This window comes from Oncorhynchus kisutch, unplaced genomic scaffold, assembly GCF_002021735.2.
Source record: "Oncorhynchus kisutch isolate 150728-3 unplaced genomic scaffold, Okis_V2 scaffold1356, whole genome shotgun sequence".
Classification (NCBI taxonomy): domain Eukaryota; kingdom Metazoa; phylum Chordata; class Actinopteri; order Salmoniformes; family Salmonidae; genus Oncorhynchus; species Oncorhynchus kisutch.
The window spans coordinates 9,569-36,913 of NW_022263301.1; the positions used below are offsets into that span (position 1 = coordinate 9,569).

At 47.4% G+C, this 27,345-nt stretch overlaps 1 protein-coding gene across 1 annotated transcript in view; it reads right to left on the reverse strand.

Moving 5' to 3' along the window:
* Positions 1 to 2,581: 2,581 nt before the first annotated feature.
* LOC109881233 (MYCBP-associated protein) overlaps positions 2,582 to 27,345 on the reverse strand; it is a 37,034-nt gene continuing 12,270 nt past the window's right edge. Inside the window, exons 6-14 of the mRNA XM_031818388.1 lie at positions 27,049 to 27,164; positions 26,825 to 26,975; positions 26,469 to 26,587; positions 18,067 to 18,191; positions 17,114 to 17,222; positions 16,293 to 16,484; positions 14,602 to 14,789; positions 13,670 to 13,816; positions 2,582 to 2,612 (exon numbers count right to left, since the gene is read on the reverse strand). Coding sequence (XP_031674248.1) covers positions 14,784 to 14,789; positions 16,293 to 16,484; positions 17,114 to 17,222; positions 18,067 to 18,191; positions 26,469 to 26,587; positions 26,825 to 26,975; positions 27,049 to 27,164 — 818 coding nt within the window. The 3' untranslated portion in view covers positions 2,582 to 2,612; positions 13,670 to 13,816; positions 14,602 to 14,783. The remainder of the gene's footprint in view (positions 2,613 to 13,669; positions 13,817 to 14,601; positions 14,790 to 16,292; positions 16,485 to 17,113; positions 17,223 to 18,066; positions 18,192 to 26,468; positions 26,588 to 26,824; positions 26,976 to 27,048; positions 27,165 to 27,345) is intronic.

Consider the following 27,345-nt stretch of genomic DNA (forward strand, 5'->3'; position numbering starts at 1 on the left):
TGATAGTGGGTTGTAGTGGTAGACAGGCTGATAGTGGGTTGTAGTGGTAGACAGGCTGATAGTGGGTTGTAGTGGTAGACAGGCTGATAGTGGGTTGTAGTTGTAGACAGGCTGATAGTGGGTTGTAGTGGTAGACAGGCTGATAGTGGGTTGTAGTGGTAGACAGGCTGATAGTGGGTTGTAGTGGTAGACAGGCTGCTAGTGGGTTGTAGTGGATAGACAGGCTGATAGTGGGTTGTAGTGATAGACAGGCTGATAGTGGGTTGTAGTGGTAGACAGGCTGATAGTGGGTTGTAGTGGTAGACAGGCTGATAGTGGGTTGTAGTGGTAGACAGGCTGATAGTGGGTTGTAGTGGTAGACAGGCTGATAGTGGGTTGTAGTGGTAGACAGCTGATAGTGGGTTGTAGTGGTAGACAGGCTGATAGTGGGTTGTAGTGGTAGACAGGCTGATAGTGGGTTGTAGTGGTAGACAGGCTGATAGTGGGTTGTAGTGGTAGACAGGCTGATATTGGGTTGTAGTGGTAGACAGGCTGATAGTGGGTTGTAGTGGTAGACAGGCTGCTAGTGGGGTTGTAGTGATAGACAGGCTGATAGTGGTTGTAGTGATAGACAGGCTGATAGTGGGTTGTAGTGGTAGACAGGCTGATAGTGGGTTGTAGTGGTAGACAGGCTGATAGTGGGTTGTAGTGGTAGACAGGCTGATAGTGGGTTGTAGTGGTAGACAGGCTGATAGTGGGTTGTAGTGGTAGACAGGCTGATAGTGGGTTGTAGTGGTAGACAGGCTTGATAGTGGGTTGTAGTGGTAGACAGGCTGATAGTGGGTTGTAGTGGTAGACAGGCTGATAGTGGGTTGTAGTGGTAGACAGGCTGATACTGGGTTGTAGTGGTAGACAGGCTGATAGTGGGTTGTAGTGGTAGACAGGCTGATAGTGGGTTGTAGTGGTAGAAAGGTTGATAGTGGGTTGTAGTGGTAGAAAGGTTGATAGTGGGTTGTAGTGGTAGACAGGCTGATAGTGGGTTGTAGTGGTAGACAGGCTGATAGTGGGTTGTAGTGGTAGACAGGCTAATACTGGGTTGTAGTGGTAGAAAGGTTGATAGTGGGTTGTAGTGGTAGACAGGCTGATAGTGGGTTGTAGTGATAGTGTGTGTTAGACTCACAGCTGTGGTGGTAGTCCTGTGTGTTAGACTCACAGCTGTGGTGGTAGTCCTGTGTGTTAGACTCACAGCTGTGGTGGTGGTGGTCCTGTGTGTTAGACTCACAGCTGTGGTGGTAGTCCTGTGTGTTAGACTCACAGCTGTGGTGGTGGTGGTCCTGTGTGTTAGACTCACAGCTGTGGTGGTAGTCCTGTGTGTTAGACTCACAGCTGTGGTGGTAGTCCTGTGTGTTAGACTCACAGCTGTGGGTGGTAGTCCTGTGTGTGTTAGACTCACAGCTGTGGTGGTGGTGGTCCTGTGTGTTAGACTCACAGCTGTGGTGGTGGTGGTCCTGTGTGTTAGACTCACAGCTGTGGTGGTAGTCCTGTGTGTCTTAGACTCACAGCTGTGGTGGTGGTGGTCCTGTGTGTTAGACTCACAGCTGTGGTGGTGGTAGTCCTGTGTGTTAGACTCACAGCTGTGGTGGTAGTCCTGTGTGTGTTAGACTCACAGCTGTGGTGGTGGTGGTCCTGTGTGTTAGACTCACAGCTGTGGTGGTGGTAGTCCTGTGTGTTAGACTCACAGCTGTGGTGGTGGTCCTGTGTGTGTTCCCCCCATGTGTCTGTCTCAGGGAGACCCAGTAGATGTCTGAGCCACAGAGCTGCACTGACCAGACCGTCCAACAGCTCTCTCCACAGCTGCAACCTGCAGGGGTTAACACACACACACACACACACACACACACACACACACACACACACACACACACACACACACACACACACACACACACACACACACACACACACACACACACACTTTTTTAAATAATCAACTGCACTATTGATCCATTTCTGTGGTATCCTTTCATTCTTTAGTTTCCCCATCAATATTCCCTCTTCTCTTTTCTCCAGACCGGTGCTGCATCTCTGTCTCCCTCCTCTTCCTTCCCTCTCTCCCTCTTCCCTCCCTCCCTCCTCTTCCCTCCCTCCCTCCTTCCCTCCCTCCCTCCCTTCTCCTCACCCTATAGCGTTGTGTGGTAGTGGCGTGTGTTGTGTGAGTGGCTGGGTGAGCTCCAGGAGGAGGGTGTTATAGAGGCTCAGAGCCCCCTCTCTGGTGAGCCTCTCCTGGGGTCCATCCTGCTCCCCGTCCCCCTGGGGCAGAGCCAGCACCGCCTGGAGAGGGGAACAGAGAGGAGAGAGGAGAGGAGGGTTAGGTCTTAGATCCACTACTCAGTGGCCTTGTTGTTAGTGTCCCTCCGGAGATCAGAAGGTTAGGGGTTCCATCCCCGGGCGAGACTCTGTGAATGGGACCTGATGCATCTCTGCTGTGCACGTGAGGTGTGTGTGTGTGTGTGTACCTGTCGTAGTGTAGACACAGAGAGGTCCCAGGCTGTTTCTCTGTCTTCTCCTGTTTCTGCGGTCACCTGCTGCCACAGGCTCTTCAGCGCCTCCACTGTCTCATAACGGTACTGCAGCTAGGACAGAGATGGACCAACAGTATACTGTTACAAACACAGTATGGGCCAGTCGTGTGTGTGTGTGTGTGTGTGTGTGTGTCACTAAACAACCCAACAGAAAGAGGAAGGTGTTATTCAGAAATCAGCTAGAACCATGATGAACCTAAATCATCGTCATCATAGTAATCACTGAGGACTCCTGTAAGTCTTTGTCCTTCTGTCTGTCTGTCTGTTTTTACATATCGAGAGAGAATCCATTCATGTTCAAAGACAAGAGCCACGATGGCACATAATTATAGTAATGGCTGATAATGTTGATAATGACCGTGGCTGAAATGTCATCCAATCCCCTATATATAGCGTGTCCACCCACTCTGCCTAGAGAGTGTGTGAAAACACCTAGCCCCTATATATAGCGTGTCCACCCACTCTGTGTGAAAACACCTATCCCCTATATATAGGGTGTCCACCCACTCTGTGTGAAAACACCTAGCCCCTATATATAGCGTGTCCACCCACTCTGTGTGAAAACACCTATCCCCTATATATAGGGTGTCCACCCACTCTGTGTGAAAACACCTAGCCCCTATATATAGCGTGTCCACCCACTCTGTGTGAAAACACCTATCCCCTATATATAGGGTGTCCACCCACTCTGTGTGAAAACACCTATCCCCTATATATAGGGTGTCCACCCACTCTGTGTGAAAACACCTAGCCCCTATATAGGGTGTCCACCCACTCTGTGTGAAAACACCTATCCCCTATATATAGGGTGTCCACCCACTCTGTGTGAAAACACCTATCCCCTATATATAGGGTGTCCACCCACTCTGTGTGAAAACACCTATCCCCTATATATAGCGTGTCCACCCACTCTGTGTGAAAACACCTATCCCCTATATATAGGGTGTCCACCCACTCTGTGTGAAAACACCTATCCCCTATATATAGGGTGTCCACCCACTCTGTGTGAAAACACCTATCCCCTATATATAGGGTGTCCACCCACTCTGTGTGAAAACACCTAGCCCCTATATATAGGGTGTCCACCCACTCTGTGTGAAAACACCTAGCCCCTATATATAGCGTGTCCACCCACTCTGTGTGAAAACACCTAGCCCCTATATATAGGGTGTCCACCCACTCTGTGTGAAAACACCTAGCCCCTATATATAGCGTGTCCACCCACTCTGTGTGAAAACACCTATCCCCTATATATAGGGTGTCCACCCACTCTGTGTGAAAACACCTAGCCCCTATATATAGCGTGTCCACCCACTCTGTGTGAAAACACCTATCCCCTATATATAGGGTGTCCACCCACTCTGTGTGAAAACACCTATCCCCTATATATAGCGTGTCCACCCACTCTGTGTGAAAACACCTATCCCTATATATAGCGTGTCCACCCACTCTGTGTGAAAACACCTAGCCCCTATATATAGCGTGTCCACCCACTCTGTGTGAAAACACCTAGCCCCTATATATAGGTGTCCACCCACTCTGTGTGAAAACACCTAGCCCCTATATATAGGGTGTCCACCCACTCTGTGTGAAAACACCTATCCCCTATATATAGCGTGTCCACCCACTCTGTTGAAAACACCTATCCCTATATATAGCGTGTCCACCCACTCTGTGTGAAAACACCTATCCCCTATATATAGCGTGTCCACCCACTCTGTGTGAAACACCTATCCCCTATATATAGGGTGTCCACCCACTCTGTGTGAAAACACCTATCCCCTATATATAGGGTGTCCACCCACTCTGTGTGAAAACACCTAGCCCCCTATATATAGGGTGTCCACCCACTCTGTGTGAAAACACCTAGCCCCTATATATAGGGTGTCCACCCACTCTGTGTGAAAACACCTAGCCCCTATATATAGGGTGTCCACCCACTCTGTGTGAAAACACCTATCCCCTATATATAGGGTGTCCACCCACTCTGTGTGAAAACACCTAGCCCCTATATATAGGGTGTCCACCCACTCTGTGTGAAAACACCTAGCCCCTATATATAGGGTGTCCACCCACTCTGTGTGAAAACACCTATCCCCTATATATAGCGTGTCCACCCACTCTGTGTGAAAACACCTATCCCCTATATATAGGGTGTCCACCCACTCTGTGTGAAAACACCTAGCCCCTATATATAGCGTGTCCACCCACTCTGTGTGAAAACACCTAGCCCCTATATATAGGGTGTCCACCCACTCTGTGTGAAAACACCTAGCCCCTATATATAGGGTGTCCACCCACTCTGTGTGAAAACACCTATCCCCTATATATAGCGTGTCCACCCACTCTGTGTGAAAACACCTATCCCCTATATATAGGGTGTCCACCCACTCTGTGTGAAAACACCTAGCCCCTATATATAGCGTGTCCACCCACTCTGTGTGAAAACACCTAGCCCCTATATATAGGGTGTCCACCCACTCTGTGTGAAAACACCTAGCCCCTATATATAGGGTGTCCACCCACTCTGTGTGAAAACACCTATCCCCTATATATAGCGTGTCCACCCACTCTGTGTGAAAACACCTATCCCCTATATATAGGGTGTCCACCCACTCTGTGTGAAAACACCTATCCCCTATATATAGCGTGTCCACCCACTCTGTGTGAAAACACCTATCCCCTATATATAGGGTGTCCACCCACTCTGTGTGAAAACACCTATCCCCTATATATAGGGTGTCCACCCACTCTGTGTGAAAACACCTAGCCCCTATATATAGGGTGTCCACCCACTCTGTGTGAAAACACCTATCCCCTATATATAGGGTGTCCACCCACTCTGTGTGAAAACACCTAGCCCCTATATATAGGGTGTCCACCCACTCTGTGTGAAAACACCTATCCCCTATATATAGGGTGTCCACCCACTCTGTGTGAAAACACCTATCCCCTATATATAGCGTGTCCACCCACTCTGTGTGAAAACACCTATCCCCTATATATAGCGTGTCCACCCACTCTGTGTGAAAACACCTAGCCCCTATATATAGCGTGTCCACCCACTCTGTGTGAAAACACCTATCCCCTATATATAGCGTGTCCACCCACTCTGTGTGAAAACACCTATCCCCTATATATAGGGTGTCCACCCACTCTGTGTGAAAACACCTAGCCCCTATATATAGGGTGTCCACCCACTCTGTGTGAAAACACCTAGCCCCTATATATAGGGTGTCCACCCACTCTGTGTGAAAACACCTATCCCCTATATATAGGGTGTCCACCCACTCTGTGTGAAAACACCTATCCCCTATATATAGGGTGTCCACCCACTCTGTGTGAAAACACCTATCCCCTATATATAGGGTGTCCACCCACTCTGTGTGAAAACACCTATCCCCTATATATAGGGTGTCCACCCACTCTGTGTGAAAACATCTATCCCCTATATATAGCGTGTCCACCCACTCTGTGTGAAAACACCTATCCCCTATATATAGCGTGTCCACCCACTCTGTGTGAAAACACCTAGCCCCTATATATAGCGTGTCCACCCACTCTGTGTGAAAACACCTATCCCCTATATATAGGGTGTCCACCCACTCTGTGTGAAAACACCTAGCCCCTATATATAGGGTGTCCACCCACTCTGTGTGAAAACACCTATCCCCTATATATAGCGTGTCCACCCACTCTGTGTGAAAACACCTATCCCCTATATATAGGGTGTCCACCCACTCTGTGTGAAAACACCTATCCCCTATATATAGGGGTGTCCACCCACTCTGTGTGAAAACACCTATCCCCTATATATAGGGTGTCCACCCACTCTGTGTGAAAACACCTAGCCCCTATATATAGGGTGTCCACCCACTCTGTGTGAAAACACCTATCCCCTATATATAGGGTGTCCACCCACTCTGTGTGAAAACACCTAGCCCCTATATATAGCGTGTCCACCCACTCTGTGTGAAAACACCTATCCCCTATATATAGCGTGTCCACCCACTCTGTGTGAAAACACCTATCCCCTATATATAGGGTGTCCACCCACTCTGTGTGAAAACACCTAGCCCCTATATATAGGGTGTCCACCCACTCTGTGTGAAAACACCTATCCCCTATATATAGGGTGTCCACCCACTCTGTGTGAAAACACCTATCCCCTATATATAGGGTGTCCACCCACTCTGTGTGAAAACACCTATCCCCTATATATAGGGTGTCCACCCACTCTGTGTGAAAACACCTAGCCCCTATATATAGGGTGTCCACCCACTCTGTGTGAAAACACCTAGCCCCTATATATAGCGTGTCCACCCACTCTGTGTGAAAACACCTATCCCCTATATATAGGGTGTCCACCCACTCTGTGTGAAAACACCTATCCCCTATATATAGGGTGTCCACCCACTCTGTGTGAAAACACCTATCCCCTATATATAGGGTGTCCACCCACTCTGTGTGAAAACACCTATCCCCTATATATAGGGTGTCCACCCACTCTGTGTGAAAACACCTATCCCCTATATATAGGGTGTCCACCCACTCTGTGTGAAAACACCTATCCCCTATATATAGGGTGTCCACCCACTCTGTGTGAAAACACCTATCCCCTATATATAGGGTGTCCACCCACTCTGTGTGAAAACACCTATCCCCTATATATAGGGTGTCCACCCACTCTGTGTGAAAACACCTAGCCCCTATATATAGGGTGTCCACCCACTCTGTGTGAAAACACCTATCCCCTATATATAGGGTGTCCACCCACTCTGTGTGAAAACACCTAGCCCCTATATATAGGGTGTCCACCCACTCTGTGTGAAAACACCTATCCCCTATATATAGCGTGTCCACCCACTCTGTGTGAAAACACCTAGCCCCTATATATAGGGTGTCCACCCACTCTGTGTGAAAACACCTATCCCCTATATATAGGGTGTCCACCCACTCTGTGTGAAAACACCTAGCCCCTATATATAGGGTGTCCACCCACTCTGTGTGAAAACACCTAGCCCCTATATATAGGGTGTCCACCCACTCTGTGTGAAAACACCTATCCCCTATATATAGGGTGTCCACCCACTCTGTGTGAAAACACCTATCCCCTATATATAGGGTGTCCACCCACTCTGTGTGAAAACACCTATCCCCTATATATAGGGTGTCCACCCACTCTGTGTGAAAACACCTATCCCCTATATATAGGGTGTCCACCCACTCTGTGTGAAAACACCTATCCCCTATATATAGGGTGTCCACCCACTCTGTGTGAAAACACCTATCCCCTATATATAGGGTGTCCACCCACTCTGTGTGAAAACACCTATCCCCTATATATAGGGTGTCCACCCACTCTGTGTGAAAACACCTATCCCCTATATATAGGGTGTCCACCCACTCTGTGTGAAAACACCTATCCCCTATATATAGGGTGTCCACCCACTCTGTGTGAAAACACCTATCCCCTATATATAGGGTGTCCACCCACTCTGTGTGAAAACACCTATCCCCTATATATAGGGTGTCCACCCACTCTGTGTGAAAACACCTATCCCTATATATAGGGTGTCCACCCACTCTGTGTGAAAACACCTATCCCCTATATATAGGGTGTCCACCCACTCTGTGTGAAAACACCTATCCCCTATATATAGGGTGTCCACCCACTCTGTGTGAAAACACCTATCCCCTATATATAGGGTGTCCACCCACTCTGTGTGAAAACACCTATCCCCTATATATAGGGTGTCCACCCACTCTGTGTGAAAACACCTATCCCCTATATATAGGGTGTCCACCCACTCTGTGTGAAAACACCTATCCCCTATATATAGGGTGTCCACCCACTCTGTGTGAAAACACCTATCCCCTATATATAGGGTGTCCACCCACTCTGTGTGAAAACACCTATCCCCTATATATAGGGTGTCCACCCACTCTGTGTGAAAACACCTATCCCCTATATATAGGGTGTCCACCCACTCTGTGTGAAAACACCTATCCCCTATATATAGGGTGTCCACCCACTCTGTGTGAAAACACCTATCCCCTATATATAGGGTGTCCACCCACTCTGTGTGAAAACACCTATCCCCTATATATAGGGTGTCCACCCACTCTGTGTGAAAACACCTATCCCCTATATATAGGGTGTCCACCCACTCTGTGTGAAAACACCTATCCCCTATATATAGGGTGTCCACCCACTCTGTGTGAAAACACCTAGCCCCTATATATAGGGTGTCCACCCACTCTGTGTGAAAACACCTATCCCCTATATATAGGGTGTCCACCCACTCTGTGTGAAAACACCTATCCCCTATATATAGGGTGTCCACCCACTCTGTGTGAAAACACCTAGCCCCTATATATAGGGTGTCCACCCACTCTGTGTGAAAACACCTAGCCCCTATATATAGGGTGTCCACCCACTCTGTGTGAAAACACCTATCCCCTATATATAGCGTGTCCACCCACTCTGTGTGAAAACACCTATCCCCTATATATAGCGTGTCCACCCACTCTGTGTGAAAACACCTAGCCCCTATATATAGGGTGTCCACCCACTCTGTGTGAAAACACCTATCCCCTATATATAGCGTGTCCACCCACTCTGTGTGAAAACACCTATCCCCTATATATAGGGTGTCCACCCACTCTGTGTGAAAACACCTATCCCCTATATATAGCGTGTCCACCCACTCTGTGTGAAAACACCTAGCCCCTATATATAGCGTGTCCACCCACTCTGTGTGAAAACACCTATCCCCTATATATAGGGTGTCCACCCACTCTGTGTGAAAACACCTATCCCCTATATATAGGGTGTCCACCCACTCTGTGTGAAAACACCTATCCCCTATATATAGGGTGTCCACCCACTCTGTGTGAAAACACCTATCCCCTATATATAGGGTGTCCACCCACTCTGTGTGAAAACACCTATCCCCTATATATAGCGTGTCCACCCACTCTGTGTGAAAACACCTATCCCCTATATATAGGGTGTCCACCCACTCTGTGTGAAAACACCTATCCCCTATATATAGGGTGTCCACCCACTCTGTGTGAAAACACCTATCCCCTATATATAGGGTGTCCACCCACTCTGTGTGAAAACACCTATCCCCTATATATAGCGTGTCCACCCACTCTGTGTGAAAACACCTATCCCCTATATATAGGGTGTCCACCCACTCTGTGTGAAAACACCTAGCCCCTATATATAGCGTGTCCACCCACTCTGTGTGAAAACACCTAGCCCCTATATATAGCGTGTCCACCCACTCTGTGTGAAAACACCTAGCCCCTATATATAGCGTGTCCACCCACTCTGTGTGAAAACACCTATCCCCTATATATAGGGTGTCCACCCACTCTGTGTGAAAACACCTATCCCCTATATATAGCGTGTCCACCCACTCTGTGTGAAAACACCTATCCCCTATATATAGGGTGTCCACCCACTCTGTGTGAAAACACCTAGCCCCTATATATAGCGTGTCCACCCACTCTGTGTGAAAACACCTAGCCCCTATATATAGCGTGTCCACCCACTCTGTGTGAAAACACCTAGCCCCTATATATAGCGTGTCCACCCACTCTGTGTGAAAACACCTATCCCCTATATATAGCGTGTCCACCCACTCTGTGTGAAAACACCTATCCCCTATATATAGGGTGTCCACCCACTCTGTGTGAAAACACCTATCCCCTATATATAGCGTGTCCACCCACTCTGTGTGAAAACACCTAGCCCCTATATATAGGGTGTCCACCCACTCTGTGTGAAAACACCTATCCCCTATATATAGGGTGTCCACCCACTCTGTGTGAAAACACCTATCCCCTATATATATAGGGTGTCCACCCACTCTGTGTGAAAACACCTATCCCCTATATATAGGGTGTCCACCCACTCTGTGTGAAAACACCTATCCCCTATATATAGGGTGTCCACCCACTCTGTGTGAAAACACCTATCCCCTATATATAGGGTGTCCACCCACTCTGTGTGAAAACACCTATCCCCTATATATAGGGTGTCCACCCACTCTGTGTGAAAACACCTAGCCCCTATATATAGGGTGTCCACCCACTCTGTGTGAAAACACCTATCCCCTATATATAGGGTGTCCACCCACTCTGTGTGAAAACACCTATCCCCTATATATAGGGTGTCCACCCACTCTGTGTGAAAACACCTAGCCCCTATATATAGCGTGTCCACCCACTCTGTGTGAAAACACCTATCCCCTATATATAGCGTGTCCACCCACTCTGTGTGAAAACACCTATCCCCTATATATAGCGTGTCCACCCACTCTGTGTGAAAACACCTAGCCCCTATATATAGCGTGTCCACCCACTCTGTGTGAAAACACCTATCCCCTATATATAGGGTGTCCACCCACTCTGTGTGAAAACACCTAGCCCCTATATATAGGGTGTCCACCCACTCTGTGTGAAAACACCTAGCCCCTATATATAGGGTGTCCACCCACTCTGTGTGAAAACACCTATCCCCTATATATAGGGTGTCCACCCACTCTGTGTGAAAACACCTTTTGTTATTGAAATTTCACTTCCTTACGTTAAAAAAACCCAACAGTTTTACCAAGACAAATATGATTCTTCATGTCCTGAATCGTTCAGTGGTGTCTAAAAGGCTGGATGTTGTAACTTAATACATCCCATAATGAGCACTGAGCTCTGTTGACGTAGCGGTGCCGATTTCTCCTAGTGACTTTAGAGGATTTTACATGTTGTGGTGGTTGTTTCTGCGGGTCGCAAAAAGCTAAGTCTGAAAACAAAAAGCTAAGTCTGAAAACAAAAAGCTAAGTCTGAAAACAAAAAGCTAAGTCTGAAAACAAAAAGCTAAGTCTGAAAACAAAAAGCTTAGTCTGAAAACAAAAAGCTAAGTCTGAAAACAAAAGCTAAGTCTGAAAACAAATTGCTAAGTCTGAAAACAAAAAGCTAAGTCTGAAAACAAAAAGCTTAGTGCTCCTTTGACATTTCACAGAGATATTCCTGTTTTTTTTTGTGAGAAATCTTACATTAATATCAAAAGCGTATACAAAACTTAATGTGAAAATACTACACGTCATGTCTCTAAATCAATATGTATCTGACCTCGATATTGTTTTATGCCCTGTGGGTTCAAGAAGAAGGATGGCGAGGTTCAACGGTGAACCTGTCAGTTCATCTTAATTCTCTGACACGATGCTTTTATCCTGATTCAGGACAAAAACATTCATCTGGCTCTCATTGATTTAGTCTCCCTAATTCTGGTCATCCTACAAGGGTAAAAACTCCAACAACTTTTTAACAGATTATCATAGAGACATGAGGTTTGGCCAATTGGTTTTCTCAGAGGAGTATCTACACAATGTACATATTTACCCATTGGTCAAAATATGGGTTTTGATTGGACACCCTACTATATAGTGCACTACTATATACAGAGACAAGCTCCTAGCTCTTTCTGGCTCACACAGGAAGCCCAATTCTGATGTTTAAACAGGAAGCCCAATTCTGATGTTTAAACAGGAAGCCCAATTCTGATGTTTAAACAGGAAGCCCAATTCTGATGTTTAAACAGGAAGCTCAATTCTGATCTTTTGACCAATTATTGTCAACATATCTCAGTTGATTGTTAAGGATGAATCAGGGTGTGTCCCAAATGGAATCCTATTCCCTACATAGTGCACTACTGCAACTATGGGAACTCGTCAAAAATAGTGCACTATATAGGGTTCCATTTGAGAGGCACATCAGAGTGATGATGCTGGCTGTGTGGAACAGAGAGAATGGACGTTCAGAGTGATGATGCTGGCTGTGCGGAACTGAGAGAATGGACATTCAGAGTGATGATGCTGGCTGTGTGGAACAGAGAGAATGGACGTTCAGAGTGATGATGCTGGCTGTGTGGAACTGAGAGAATGGACGTTCAGAGTGATGATGCTGGCTGTGCGGAACTGAGAGAATGGACATTCAGAGTGATGATGCTGGCTGTGTGGAACAGAGAGAATGGACGTTCAGAGTGATGATGCTGGCTGTGTGGAACAGAGAGAATGGACGTTCAGAGTGATGATGCTGGCTGTGTGGAACTGAGAGAATGGACGTTCAAAGTGATGATGCTGGCTGTGTGGAACAGAGAGAATGGACGTTCAGAGTGATGATGCTGGCTGTGTGGAACAGAGAGAATGGACATTCAGAGTGATGATGCTGGCTGTGCGGAACTGAGAGAATGGACATTCAGAGTGATGATGCTGGCTGTGTGGAACAGAGAGAATGGACGTTCAGAGTGATGATGCTGGCTGTGTGGAACAGAGAGAATGGACGTTCAGAGTGATGATGCTGGCTGTGTGGAACTGAGAGAATGGACGTTCAGAGTGATGATGCTGGCTGTGTGGAACAGAGAGAATGGACGTTCAGAGTGATGATGCTGGCTGTGTGGAACAGAGAGAATGGACATTCAGAGTGATGATGCTGGCTGTGTGGAACAGAGAGAATGGACGTTCAGAGTGATGATGCTGGCTGTGTGGAACAGAGAGAATGGACGTTCAGAGTGATGATGCTGGCTGTGTGGAACTGAGAGAATGGACGTTCAGAGTGATGATGCTGGCTGTGTGGAACTGAGAGAATGTACGTTCAGAGTGATGATGCTGGCTGTGTGGAACTGAGAGAATGTACGTTCAGAGTGATGATGCTGGCTGTGTGGAACTGAGAGAATGTACGTTCAGAGTGATGATGCTGGCTGTGTGGAACAGAGAGAATGGACGTTCAGAGCTGTTTTAGTGTCTCTGTGCTTAGGAGTCTGTGGTCGTGACAGTCTATTGATTTTGGGGGGCATTCTTTCCCCCCCGTCTTTGTTAAAGGTAGACTGAGCCAGATTGCAACGAGCAGCATCGCAGATATTAAGATGAGCTCAATGCAAGACTTTGCTCTCACAGAGGTGCACTTCTCGCTCCGACGACGTGGTAGCCATGGGAACCACAACAGCAGAGAGGTGATGCCTCTTAGTTGTGGTGGAAATTGAGCGGATATTGTGTCTACTTGGTGCATCTCTCTGAGTCTACCTTCAAGGTGTAGTGTACCTTTGGGTTCCTGTTGTGGAAGTGTTCTTCCTCTGTGGTGTAGAGCTCCGCAGGGGAGCCGGGTCTCTCTGGGGTGAGGACACCTCGTAACACGGCACACACCAACGACCGACACACTGACGCAGCCTCTCTCTGCTGCAGCTCCCTCTACACACACACACACACACACACACACACACACACACACAGAGACACACACAGAGACACACACACACACACACACACACAGAGACACACACACACACACACAGAGACACACACACACACACACACACACACACACACACACACACACACACACACAGAGACACACACACACACACAGACACACACAAACACACACAGACACACACACACAGAGACACACACACACAAACACACACACACACACATACACATAAACACATGAATACACAAACAAACACAATTATGCTTAATACAACTGTGAAGTTACAAACACACCCTCCCTCCTCACATCCTCCCTCCCTCCCCACACCCTCCCTCCCTCCTCACATCCTCCCTCCCTCCCTCCTCACACCCTCCCTCCCTCCCCACACCCTCCCTCCCTCCCCACATCCACCCTCCCTCCTCACACCCTCCCTCCCTCCTCACACCCTCCCTCCCTCATCACATCCTCCCTCCCTCCTCACATCCTCCCTCCCTCCTCACACCCACCTTCCCTCCCCACACCCTCCCTCCCTCCCTCACCACACCCTCCCTCCCTCCCTCCTCACACCCTCCTCACATCCTCCCTCCCTCCTCCCACCCTTCCTCCCCACACCCTCCCTCCCTCCTCACACACTCCCTCCCTCCTCACACACTCCCTCCCTCATCACACCCTCCCTCCTTCCTCACACCCTCCCTCCTCCCAGCCTCCTCCCTCCTCACACCCTCCCTCCTCCCCCCCACCACACACACACACACACACAGACCTCCAGAGTGTGTCTCTGGTCAGCGGTCTTGTCCTGGTAAAGAGCCACGCCCCTCAGTGTCACCTGGATGGAGGCTCCGCCCAGCAGGACAGGGTGTGTGTTGAGACGCCACACCTCTGTCCTGATGCCTGGGACCTCCGACTTAAATATAAACTCTACACGCTTGCTGTCACCTGGTAGAATCACACCTGGTACAGAGATAGATAGAGAGAGACAGAGAGAGATGGGGAGGGGAGAAGGAGAGAGAGAGATGGGGAGGGGAGAAGGAGAGAGAGATGGGGAGGGGAGAAGGAGAGAGAGATGGGGAGGGGAGAAGAAGAGAGAGATGGGGAGGGGAGAAGGAGAGAGAGATGGGGAGGGGAGAAGGAGAGAGAGATGGGGAGGGGAGAAGGAGAGAGAGATGGGGAGGGGAGAAGGAGAGAGAGATGGGGAGGGGAGAAGGAGAGAGAGATGGGGAGGGGAGAAGGAGAGAGAGATGGGGAGGGGAGAAGGAGAGAGAGATGGGGAGGGAAGAAGGAGAGAGAAATGGGGAGGGGAGAAGGGGAGAGAGAGATGGGGAGGGGAGGAGAGAGAGATGGGGAGGAGAGAAGGAGAGAGAGATTGGGAGGGGAGAAGGAGAGAGAGATGGGGAGGGGAGAAGGGGAGTGAGAGAGAGATGGGGAGGGGAGAAGGAGAGCGATGGGGAGGGAATAAGGAGAGAGAGAGAGAGAGAGAGATGGGGAGGGGAGAAGGAGAGAGAGATGGGAGAGGGGAGAAGGGGAGAGAGAGAGAGAGAGAGATGGGGAGGGGAGGGGGAGAGAGAGAGATGGGGAGGGGAGAAGGAGAGAGAGATGGATAGAGAGAGAGAGATGGGGAGGGGAGAAGGAGAGAGAGATGGGGGAGGGGAGAAGGGGAGTGAGAGAGATGGGGAGGGGAGAAGGGGAGAGAGAGAGAGAGAGATGGGGAGGTGAGGGGGAAGGGGAGAGAGAGAGATGGGGAGGGGAGAAGGAGAGAGAGATGGATAGAGAGAGAGAGATGGGGAGGGGGGAAGGAGAGAGAGAGAGATGGGGGAGGGGAGAAGGAGAGAGAGATGGATAGAGAGAGAGAGATGGGGAGGGGGAGGAGGAGAGAGAGAGAGATGGGGAGGGGAGAAGGAGAGAGAGATGGATAGAGAGAGAGAGATGGGGAGGGGAGAGAAGGAGAGAGAGATGGATAGAGAGAGAGAGATGGGAGGGGGGAAGGAGAGAGAGATGGGGGAGGGGAGAAGGGGAGTGAGAGAGATGGGGAGGGGAGGAGAAGGGGAGAGAGAGAGAGAGAGAGATGGGGAGGGGAGAAGGGGAGAGAGAGAGAGAGAGAGAGATGGGGAGGGGAGGGGGAAGGGGAGAGAGAGAGAGATGGGGGGGAGAGAGGGACAGAGAAAGAGAAAGGACAAAGCAGGTTGTAATTATGACATGCATTGACGTAAATGCTGCCAGCTGAACAAAAACACAGCGTGTGTGTACGTACATGGTGTGTCTGCAAATACATGTGCAGTGTGTGTGTGTGTGCACCTGTGGAGGTGTTGAAGTACAAGTGCTGTGTGTGTGTGCCTGTGGAGGTGTTGAAGTAGAAGTGCTGTGTGTGTGTACGTGTGTGTGTGTGTGTGTGTGTGTGTGTGGTGTGTGTACCTGTGGAGATGTTGAAGTAGAGGTGCTGTGTGTGTGTGTGTGTACCTGTGGAGGTGTTGAAGTAGAAGTGCTGTGTGTGTGTATGTGTCCTGGCGTCAGGGAAGCTATGTGGTACAGCAGGCGCTGCCAGCTGTAGTAGACTGCTGTACTGCCCTCGTTCTGCACCTCCATGTCTGAACGGGCTCTCTCTCCTGACAGGGCCTCAAACGTTACCCTGGCGCTGATACCCACCTCCCCCTGGGAGGAGAGAGAGGGAGAGAGGGGGAGAGGGGGACAGGGAGGGAGAGAGAGAGAGAGAGAGAGAGAGAGAGAGAGAGAGAGAGAGAGAGAGAGAGAGACAGAGAGAGAGAAGAGGGTTGAGAGGAGGATGAAGAAGGAGATTGGGAAGGAGGAGGGAGAGAGAGAAAATAGGTTTTAGAGGAGGATGAAGAAGGAGATTGGGAAGGAGGAGGGAGAGAGAGAGAAGAGGTTTAGAGGAGGATGGAGAAGGAGATTGGGAAGGAGGAGGGAGAGAGAGAGAAGAGGTTTTAGAGGAGGATGGAGAAGGAGATTGGGAAGGAGGCGGGAGAGAGAGAAGAGGTTTTAGAGGAGGATGAAGAAGGAGATAAGGAGGGGGAGAGAGAGAAGAGGTTTTAGAGGAGGATGAAGAAAGAGATTGGGAAGGAGGAGGGAGAGAGAGAGAAGAGGTTTTAGAGGAGGATGGAGAAGGAGATTGGGAGGGAGGAGGGAGAGAGAGAGAGAAGAGGTTTTAGAGGAGGATGAAGAAGGAGATTAGGAGGGAGGAGGGAGAGAGAGAGAGAAGAGGTTTAGAGGAGGATGAAGAAGGAGATTGGGAGGGAGGAGGGAGAGAGAGTGTGTGTGTGTACCTTGTGAGAGGTGGAGTTGCCTGTCCAGCGGGCGGGCTGCCCACAGAACCTCAGGGCAGGCACCAGCACCGCGTCCAGCATGACATCATCAAACTGCGACAGGGGGTCACTGGGAACAGACAGGGGGACAGGTTATCTCTCAAATGCCATCCTATTACTTTTTAACAGAGGCCCCTATGGGCCCTACAGAGTGAATTAGGTGCCCTCTGTACCATAAGGCTCTGGTCGAAAGTAGTGCACTAGGACTATATAGGGCATTCAATTTGGGATGTACACTCAGTCACTATCGGCCAATGGACCAACATGAGAATATTTTTAACTTATTTTATTTTATTTAACCTTTATCTAACTGGGCAAGTCAGTTAAGAACAAATTCTTATTTACAATGACGGCCTACCGGGGAACAGTGAACTGCCTGTTCAGGGGCAGAATGATATTTACCTTGTCAGCTCTGGGATTTGATCCAGGAGCTTTTCGGTTACTGGCCCCAACGCTCTAACCACTATGCTACCTGCCGCCCCCAGAATCAATACACACGGTCACTATTGGCAACGCTACAATGGAACCAACATGAGGATATCATCAGAATCAATACACACGGTCACTATCGGCAACGCTGCAATGGACCAACATGAGGATATCATCAGAATCAATACACACGGTCACTATCGGCAACGCTACAATGGACCAACATGAGGATATCATCAGAATCAATACACACGGTCACTATCGGCAACGCTACAATGGACCAACATGAGGATATCATCAGAATCAATACACACGGTCACTATCGGCAACGCTACAATGGACCAACATGAGGATATCATCAGAATCAATACACACGGTCACTATCGGCAACGCTGCAATGGACCAACATGAGGATATCATCAGAATCAATGAGCCACTAGATAAACTGTTTGTTAGTGAATTAGGATGGGGGGGGTATTTCTTACTGGTTTTCCTTCTGCTCCACCTCCCTAAGCTCCTCCCTCTCCTCCTCCTCCAATAGGGGGCTCTGCTTCACAGTGACAGAGGTGAAGGGCTGGCCTGAGCCAATCACCTCCAAGCCATCTATCTCCTAGAGAGGAGGGAAGAAGACAGTATAGTGAGAGACTGGGAGAGGGAGAGAGAGAGAATAGGGTCCTGTGGCTCTAGCCAATAGTAGTGCACTATGTAGGGAATAGGGTCCTGTGGCTCTGGCCAATAGTAGTGCACTATGTAGGGAATAGGGTCCTGTGGCTCTGGCCAATAGTAGTGCACTATGTAGGGAATAGGGTCCCGTGGCTCTGGCCAATAGTAGTGCACTATGTAGGGAATAGGGTCCTGTGGCTCTGGCCAATAGTAGTGCACTGTGTAGGGAATAGGGTCCTGTGGCTCTGGCCAATAGTAGTGCACTATGTAGGGAATAGGGTCCTGTGGCTCTGGCCAATAGTAGTGCACTATGTAGGGAATAGGGTCCCATGGCTCTGGCCAATAGTAGTGCACTATGTAGGGAATAGGGTACTGTGGCTCTGGCCAATAGTAGTGCGCTGTGTAGGGAATAGGGTCCTGTGGCTCTGGCCAATAGTAGTGCACTATGTAGGGAATAGGGTCCTGTGGCTCTGGCCAATAGTAGTGCACTGTGTAGGGAATAGGGTCCTGTGGCTCTGGCCAATAGTAGTGCACTGGGTAGGGAATAGGTTGCCATTTGGGATGCATGCTATAACTAGGGAACAAACCAGACAGTAATTGTTCACAGAAATATGGCTGAACAGAGTATCAGAGTATCAAGGTGACAGGTAACAACATAACAGGAACAGAGTATCAGGGTGACAGGTAACACAACATAACAGGAACAGAGTATCAGGGTGACAGGTAACACAACATAACAGGAAACAGAGTATCAGGGTGACAGGGTAACACAACATAACAGGAACAGAGTATCAGGGTGACAGGTAACAACATAACAGGAACAGAGTATCAGGGTGACAGGTAACAACATAACAGGAACAGAGTATCAGGGTGACAGGTAACAACATAACAGGAACAGAGTATCAGGGTGACAGGTAACACAACATAACAGGAACAGAGTATCAGAGTATCAGGGTGACAGGTAACACAACATAACAGGAACAGAGTATCAGAGTATCAGGGGTGACAGGTAACACAACATAACAGGAACAGAGTATCAGGGTATCAGGGTGACAGGCAACCAACATAACAGGAACAGAGTATCAAGGTGACAGGCAACACAACATAACAGGAACAGAGTATCAGGGTGACAGGTAACAACATAACAGGAACAGAGTATCAGGGTGACAGGTAACACAACATAACAGGAACAGAGTATCAGGGTGTCAGGGTGACAGGTAACAACATAACAGGAACAGAGTATCAGGGTATCAGGGTGACAGGTAACAACATAACAGGAACAGAGTATCAGGGTATCAAGGTGACAGGTAACAACATAACAGGAACAGAGTATCAGGGTGACAGATAACACAACATAACAGGAACAGAGTATCAGGGTGACAGGTAACACAACATAACAGGAACAGAGTATCAGGGTGACAGGTAACACAACATAACAGGAACAGAGTATCAGGGTGACAGGTAACACAACATAACAGGAACAGAGTATCAGAGTATCAAGGTGACAGGTAACACGACATAACAGGAACAGGGTATCAGGGTGACAGGCAACACAACATAACAGGAACAGAGTATCACGGTGACAGGTAACAACATAACAGGAACAGAGTATCAGGGTGACAGGTAACACAACATAACAGGAACAGGGTGACAGGTAACACAACATAACAGGAACAGAGTATCAGGGTGACAGGTAACACAACATAACAGGAACAGAGTATCAGAGTATCAAGGTGACAGGTAACACAACATAACAGGAACAGATTATCAGGGTGACAGGTAACACAACATAACAGGAACAGAGTATCACGGTGACAGGTAACAACATACAGGAACAGAGTATCAGAGTATCAGGGTGACAGGTAACACAACATAACAGGAACAGAGTATCACGGTGACAGGCAACACAACATAACAGGAACAGAGTATCAGAGTATCAAGGTGACAGGCAACACAACATAACAGGAACAGAGTATCAGGGTGACAGGTAACAACATAACAGGAACAGAGTATCAGAGTATCAGGGTGACAGGTAACAACATAACAGGAACAGGGTATCAGGGTGACAGGTAACACAACATAACAGGAACAGAGTATCAGAGTATCAAGGTGACAGGCAACACAACATAACAGGAACAGAGTATCAGGGTATCAAGGTGACAGGTAACAACATAACAGGAAACAGAGTATCAGGGTGACAGGTAACACAACATAACAGGAACAGAGTATCAGGGTGACAGGCACCCACTGTCTTCATCTCAATATGTAGTCTCTGTTTCTACACGCTGTCTTCAGCCATCTCATCATGTAGTCTGTTTCTACCCACTGTCTTCATATCAATATGTAGTCTCTGTTTCTACCCACTGTCTTCATATCAATATGTAGTCTCTGTTTCTACCCACTGTCTTCATCTCATCATGTAGTCTCTGTTTCTACCCATCATGTAGTCTCTGTTTCTACCCACTGTCTTCAGCCGTCTCAATATGTAGTCTCTGTTTCTACCCACTGTCTTCATATCAATATGTAGTCTCTGTTTCTACCCACTGTCTTCATCTCATCATGTAGTCTCTGTTTCTACCCATCATGTAGTCTCTGTTTCTACCCACTGTCTTCAGCCGTCTCAATATGTAGTCTCTGTTTCTACCCACTGTCTTCATCTCATCATGTAGTCTCTGTTTCTACCCACTGTCTTCATCTCATCATGTAGTCTCTGTTTCTACCCACTGTCTTCATCTCATCATGTAGTCTCTGTTTCTACCCACTGTCTTTATCTCAATATGTAGTCTCTGTTTCTATCCACTGTCTTCAGCCGTCTCAATATGTAGTCTCTGTTTCTACCCACTGTCTTCATCTCATCATGTAGTCTCTGTTTCTTTCTGACCATTTCTCTCTCAATCTGTTCTCAGCTCTCTCTCTCTCTCAATCTGTTCTCTCGCTCTCTCTGTCTCTCAATTCAATTCAATTCAAGGGCTTTATTGGCATGGGAAACATGTGTTAACATTGCCAAAGCAAGTGAGGTAGACAACATACAAAGTGAATATATAAAGTGAAAAACAACAAAAATTAACAGTAAACATTACACATACAGAAGTTTCAAAACAGTAAAGACATTACAAATGTCATATTATATATATATATACAGTGTTCTAACAATGTACAAATGGCTAAAGGACACAAGATAAAATAAATAAGCATAAATATGGGTTGTATTTACAATGGTGTTTGTTCTCTCTCTCTCTGTGTCTCTCTCTCTGTCTCTCTCTCTCTGTCTCTCTCTCTCTCTCTCTCTATCTCTCTGTCTCTCTGTCTCTCGCTCTCTGTCTCTCAATCATCTATCTGACAGCACATTCTGTCTTTGTCTGTTTCTCTGGACACATCAAACTCCCAGTCAGACCACACTGACATCCACACACGTCAATGAACCCAAACACACACACCACCACCCGACCAGAATATACAGGTTCATTACAACACTGCCTTACACCATTCTCAATATTAATGAGTGTGTGTGTGTGTGTGTGTGTGTGTGTGTGTGGTGTGTGTGTGTGTGTGTGTGTGTGTGTGTGTGTGTGGTGTGTGTGTGTGTGTGAATGAACTCCCCCATAATAAGTGCCTGTTACTTAAGCTGCTAATCAGGTCTAATTGACAATTAGTATGCACAGAGGGTGAGGAGAGGCAAAGCTGTCGGTGTCTGTTTTATGTATGTGTGTTACGTGTGCTAGTGTTTCTGGACCAGTGGTGTGTCTGACGGTGCCCCAGGTCTCTCTCAGTGATAGGGTTATTGTTATGTTGTAGAACAGTAGAACAGGACTGTCTCAGTGACAGGGTTATTGTTATGTTGTAGAACAGTAGAGCAGGACTGTCTCAGTGACAGGGTAAGTGTTATGTTATAGAACAGGACTGTCTCAGTGACAGGGTTATTGTTATGTTGTAGAACAGTAGAGCAGGACTGTCTCAGTGACAGGGTTATTGTTACGTTGTAGAACAGTAGAACAGGACTGTCTCAGTGACAGGGTTATTGTTATGTTGTAGAACAGGACTGTCTCAGTGACAGGGTTATTGTTACGTTGTAGAACAGTAGAACAGGACTGTCTCAGTGACAGGGTTATTGTTACGTTTGTAGAACAGGACTGTCTCAGTGATAGGGTTAGTGTTATGTTGTTGAACAGGACTGTCTCAGTGATAGGGTTAGTGTTATGTTGTTGAACAGGACTGTCTCAGTGACAGGGTTAGTGTTATGTTGTAGAACAGGACTGTCTCAGTGACAGGGTTATTGTTATGTTGTAGAACAGTAGAACAGGACTGTCTCAGTGACAGGGTTATTGTTACGTTGTAGAACAGGACTGTCTCAGTGACAGGGTTATTGTTATGTTGTAGAACAGGACTGTCTCAGTGACAGGGTTATTGTTATGTTGTAGAACAGTAGAACAGGACTGTCTCAGTGACAGGGTTAGTGTTATGTTGTTGAACAGGACTGTCTCAGTGACAGGGTTATTGTTATGTTGTTGAACAGGACTGTCTCAGTGACAGGGTTATTGTTATGTTGTAGAACAGTAGAGCAGGACTGTCTCAGTGACAGGGTTAGTGTTATGTTGTTGAACAGGACTGTCTCAGTGACAGGGTTAGTGTTATGTTGTTGAACAGGACTCTCTCAGTGACAGGGTTATTGTTACGTTGTAGAACAGGACTGTCTCAGTGACAGGGTTATTGTTACGTTGTAGAACAGTAGAACAGGACTGTCTCAGTGACAGGGTTATTGTTACGTTGTAGAACAGGACTGTCTCAGTGACAGGGTTATTGTTACGTTGTAGAACAGTAGAACAGGACTGTCTCAGTGATAGGGTTAGTGTTATGTTGTTGAACAGGACTGTCTCAGTGGTAGGGTTAGTGTTATGTTGTAGAACAGGACTGTCTCAGTGACAGGGTTATTGTTATGTTGTAGAACAGGACTGTCTCAGTGATAGGGTTAGTGTTACGTTGTAGAACAGTAGAACAGGACTGTCTCAGTGACAGGGTTAGTGTTACGTTGTAGAACAGTAGAACAGGACTGTCTCAGTGACAGGGTTATTGTTATGTTGTTGAACAGGACTGTCTCAGTGACAGGGTTATTGTTACATTGTAGAACAGTAGAACAGGACTGTCTCAGTGACAGGGTTATTGTTACGTTGTAGAACAGGACTGTCTCAGTGACAGGGTTAGTGTTACGTTGTAGAACAGTAGAACAGGACTGTCTCAGTGACAGGGTTATTGTTATGTTGTAGAACAGTAGAACAGGACTGTCTCAGTGACAGGGTTATTGTTATGTTGTAGAACAGGACTGTCTCAGTGACAGGGTTATTGTTATGTTGTAGAACAGGACTGTCTCAGTGACAGGGTTATTGTTATGTTGTAGAACAGGTCTCTCTCAGTGACAGGGTTATTGTTACGTTGTAGAACAGTAGAAACAGGACTGTCTCAGTGATAGGGTTAGTGTTATGTTGTTGAACAGGACTGTCTCAGTGACAGGGTTATTGTTACGTTGTAGAACAGTAGAACAGGACTGTCTCAGTGATAGGGTTAGTGTTATGTTGTTGAACAGGACTGTCTCAGTGACAGGGTTATTGTTACGTTGTAGAACAGTAGAACAGGACTGTCTCAGTGATAGGGTTAGTGTTATGTTGTTGAACAGGACTGTCTCAGTGACAGGGTTAGTGTTATGTTGTTGAACAGGACTGTCTCAGTGACAGGGTTAGTGTTATGTTGTAGAACAGGACTGTCTCAGTGATAGGGTTAGTGTTATGTTGTTGAACAGGACTGTCTCAGTGACAGGGTTAGTGTTATGTTGTAGAACAGGACTGTCTCAGTGACAGGGTTATTGTTATGTTGTAGAACAGTAGAACAGGACTGTCTCAGTGACAGGGTTAGTGTTACGTTGTAGAACAGGACTGTCTCAGTGACAGGGTTAGTGTTATGTTATAGAACAGGACTGTCTCAGTGACAGGGTTAGTGTTATGTTGTTGAACAGGACTGTCTCAGTGATAGGGTTATTGTTACGTTGTAGAACAGTAGAACAGGACTGTCTCAGTGACAGGGTTATTGTTACGTTGTAGAACAGGACTGTCTCAGTGACAGGGTTATTGTTACGTTGTAGAACAGGACTGTCTCAGTGACAGGGTTATTGTTACATTGTAGAACAGTAGAACAGGACTGTCTCAGTGATAGGGTTAGTGTTATGTTGTTGAACAGGACTGTCTCAGTGACAGGGTTAGTGTTATGTTGTTGAACAGGACTGTCTCAGTGACAGGGTTATTGTTATGTTGTAGAACAGTAGAACAGGACTGTCTCAGTGATAGGGTTAGTGTTATGTTGTTGAACAGGACTGTCTCAGTGACAGGGTTAGTGTTATGTTGTAGAACAGGACTGTCTCAGTGATAGGGTTAGTGTTATGTTGTTGAACAGGACTGTCTCAGTGACAGGGTTAGTGTTATGTTGTAGAACAGGACTGTCTCAGTGACAGGGTTATTGTTATGTTGTAGAACAGTAGAACAGGGACTGTCTCAGTGACAGGGTTAGTGTTATGTTATAGAACAGGACTGTCTCAGTGACAGGGTTAGTGTTATGTTGTTGAACAGGACTGTCTCAGTGACAGGGTTATTGTTACGTTGTAGAACAGTAGAACAGGACTGTCTCAGTGACAGGGTTATTGTTACGTTGTAGAACAGGACTGTCTCAGTGACAGGGTTATTGTTACGTTGTAGAACAGGACTGTCTCAGTGACAGGGTTATTGTTACATTGTAGAACAGTAGAACAGGACTGTCTCAGTGATAGGGTTAGTGTTATGTTGTTGAACAGGACTGTCTCAGTGACAGGGTTATTGTTACGTTGTAGAACAGTAGAACAGGACTGTCTCAGTGATAGGGTTAGTGTTATGTTGTTGAACAGGACTGTCTCAGTGACAGGGTTTTTGTTACGTTGTAGAACAGTAGAACAGGACTGTCTCAGTGATAGGGTTTAGTGTTATGTTGTTGAACAGGACTGTCTCAGTGACAGGGTTAGTGTTATGTTGTTGAACAGGACTGTCTCAGTGACAGGGTTATTGTTATGTTGTAGAACAGTAGAACAGGACTGTCTCAGTGATAGGGTTAGTGTTATGTTGTTGAACAGGACTGTCTCAGTGACAGGGTTAGTGTTATGTTGTAGAACAGGACTGTCTCAGTGACAGGGTTAGTGTTATGTTGTTGAACAGGACTGTCTCAGTGACAGGGTTAGTGTTATGTTGTAGAACAGTAGAACAGGACCTGTCTCAGTGACAGGGTTAGTGTTATGTTATAGAACAGGACTGTCTCAGTGACAGGGTAGTGTTATGTTGTTGAACAGGACTGTCTCAGTGATAGGGTTTGTTACGTGTAGAACAGGACTGGTCTTTAGTGACAGGGGTATTGTTACGTTGTAGAACAGGACTGTCTCAGTGACAGGGTTATTGTTACGTTGTAGAACAGGACTGTCTCAGTGACAGGGTTATTGTTACGTTTGTAAGAACAGTAGAACAGGACTGGTCATGTCCTCTGGGGTTCCAATCCACCATACCTGAACACCGCACTCTATGTCCGGCCAGGCACTGGGCACACGCTTCATTAAACCGTACAAGTTTGTGTGTGTGTGTCATCTTCTGAATGGATCAGGAGTGTACAGGACATCCACATCAGACACACAGTGTGCCTCTCTCTCTGTTAACTGGTACACTGTCATTAAACTTATTCAGGACGGTCAAGAGTTAGGGCAAGGGGTGAGGTGGGGTGAGGGGTGAGGTAGACAGTATTGTGGAGTGAGGTAGACAGTATTGTGGAGTGAGGTAGACAGTATTGTGGAGTGAGGTATAGAGTATTGTGGGGTGAGGTAGACAGTATTGTGGAGTGAGGTAGACAGTATTGTGGAGTGAGGTATAGAGTATTGTGGGGTGAGGTAGACAGTATTGTGGAGTGAGGTAGACAGTATTGTGGAGTGAGGTAGAGTGTATTTAATGTTTTAGAGTTGTCGTAGCATTGTGATGTCAAAGTTCCGTGGTAGATGTGTGTGTGTGTCCATGTCCGCAGGCAAACCTTAATCCTTACCTTAACCATTCAGAAGGAATGACGAAACTTAACCGTACAAAGATCTGTTTATCCCCCTGTGGACAAACGTGTAATTCTGTGCGTCTGTGTGTCGTGTGGCGCCGTGCCGTGCGTGTGTGTGTGTGAGTCTTACAGGCTGGTTGAAGTCCAGGTCTTTGAGAACATCTCTGAGCTCATGTCGTCGGTGCTGCAGGTAGAGACTCTGGTCCCAGGTCCTGCTAGCTGAACCACATGTCTCTGGGAGAACATTACCTACAGCACACAATGAGGGGTTCTTCATTTTAGAAACTGTCTGTGTGTGTGCGTTCATTCATATGTGTGTGTGTGTGTGTCTGTTTTTGGTTTGTGTTCATTCGTGTGGGTGTGCATGAGTGCATTCATTCATATGTGTGTGTGTGTGTGTGTGTGTGTGTGTGTGTGTGTGTGTGTGTGTGTGTGTGTGTGTGTGTGTGTGTGTGTGTGTGTGTGTGTGTGCATGTATGTGTTTACCTGACTCCATGCGGATGCTGTGTGGCTGTGCGATGTGTGTGACAGGTTCCTGCTGTCCTCTCTGTGTCTGGGTCAGGGTGGCTGAGATACCACTCAGCTCATCACCAAACCTCTGAGGGAGGCTCCAGAACTCACTGCCTACACGGTAACCCTGGCAACACACACACAGGTTAGTTCTAATTGGCTAGAGTAGCAATAGACACGCCCCTCCAGGTGACTCCTACCTGTCCAGAGTGTATGGCTGGCAGGCCTCGGGTGATCAGTTCTCTCTGCTCCTGAGTCTCTCTGAAACGGTTGGACTGGTTCATCAACAGCCTCTCTACTGGCTTCTGGAGCAGGTCTAAAGAGAGAGAGAGAAGAGAGAGAGAGAGAGAGAGAGAGAGAGAGAAGAGAGGGAGAGAGAAAGCGAGAGAGAGAAGAGAGAGAGAAGAGAGGGAGAGAGGAGAGAGAGAAGAGAGAGAGAGAAGAGAAGAGAGAGAGAAGAGAGAGAGAGAGAGAGAGAAGAGAGAGAGAAGAGAGAG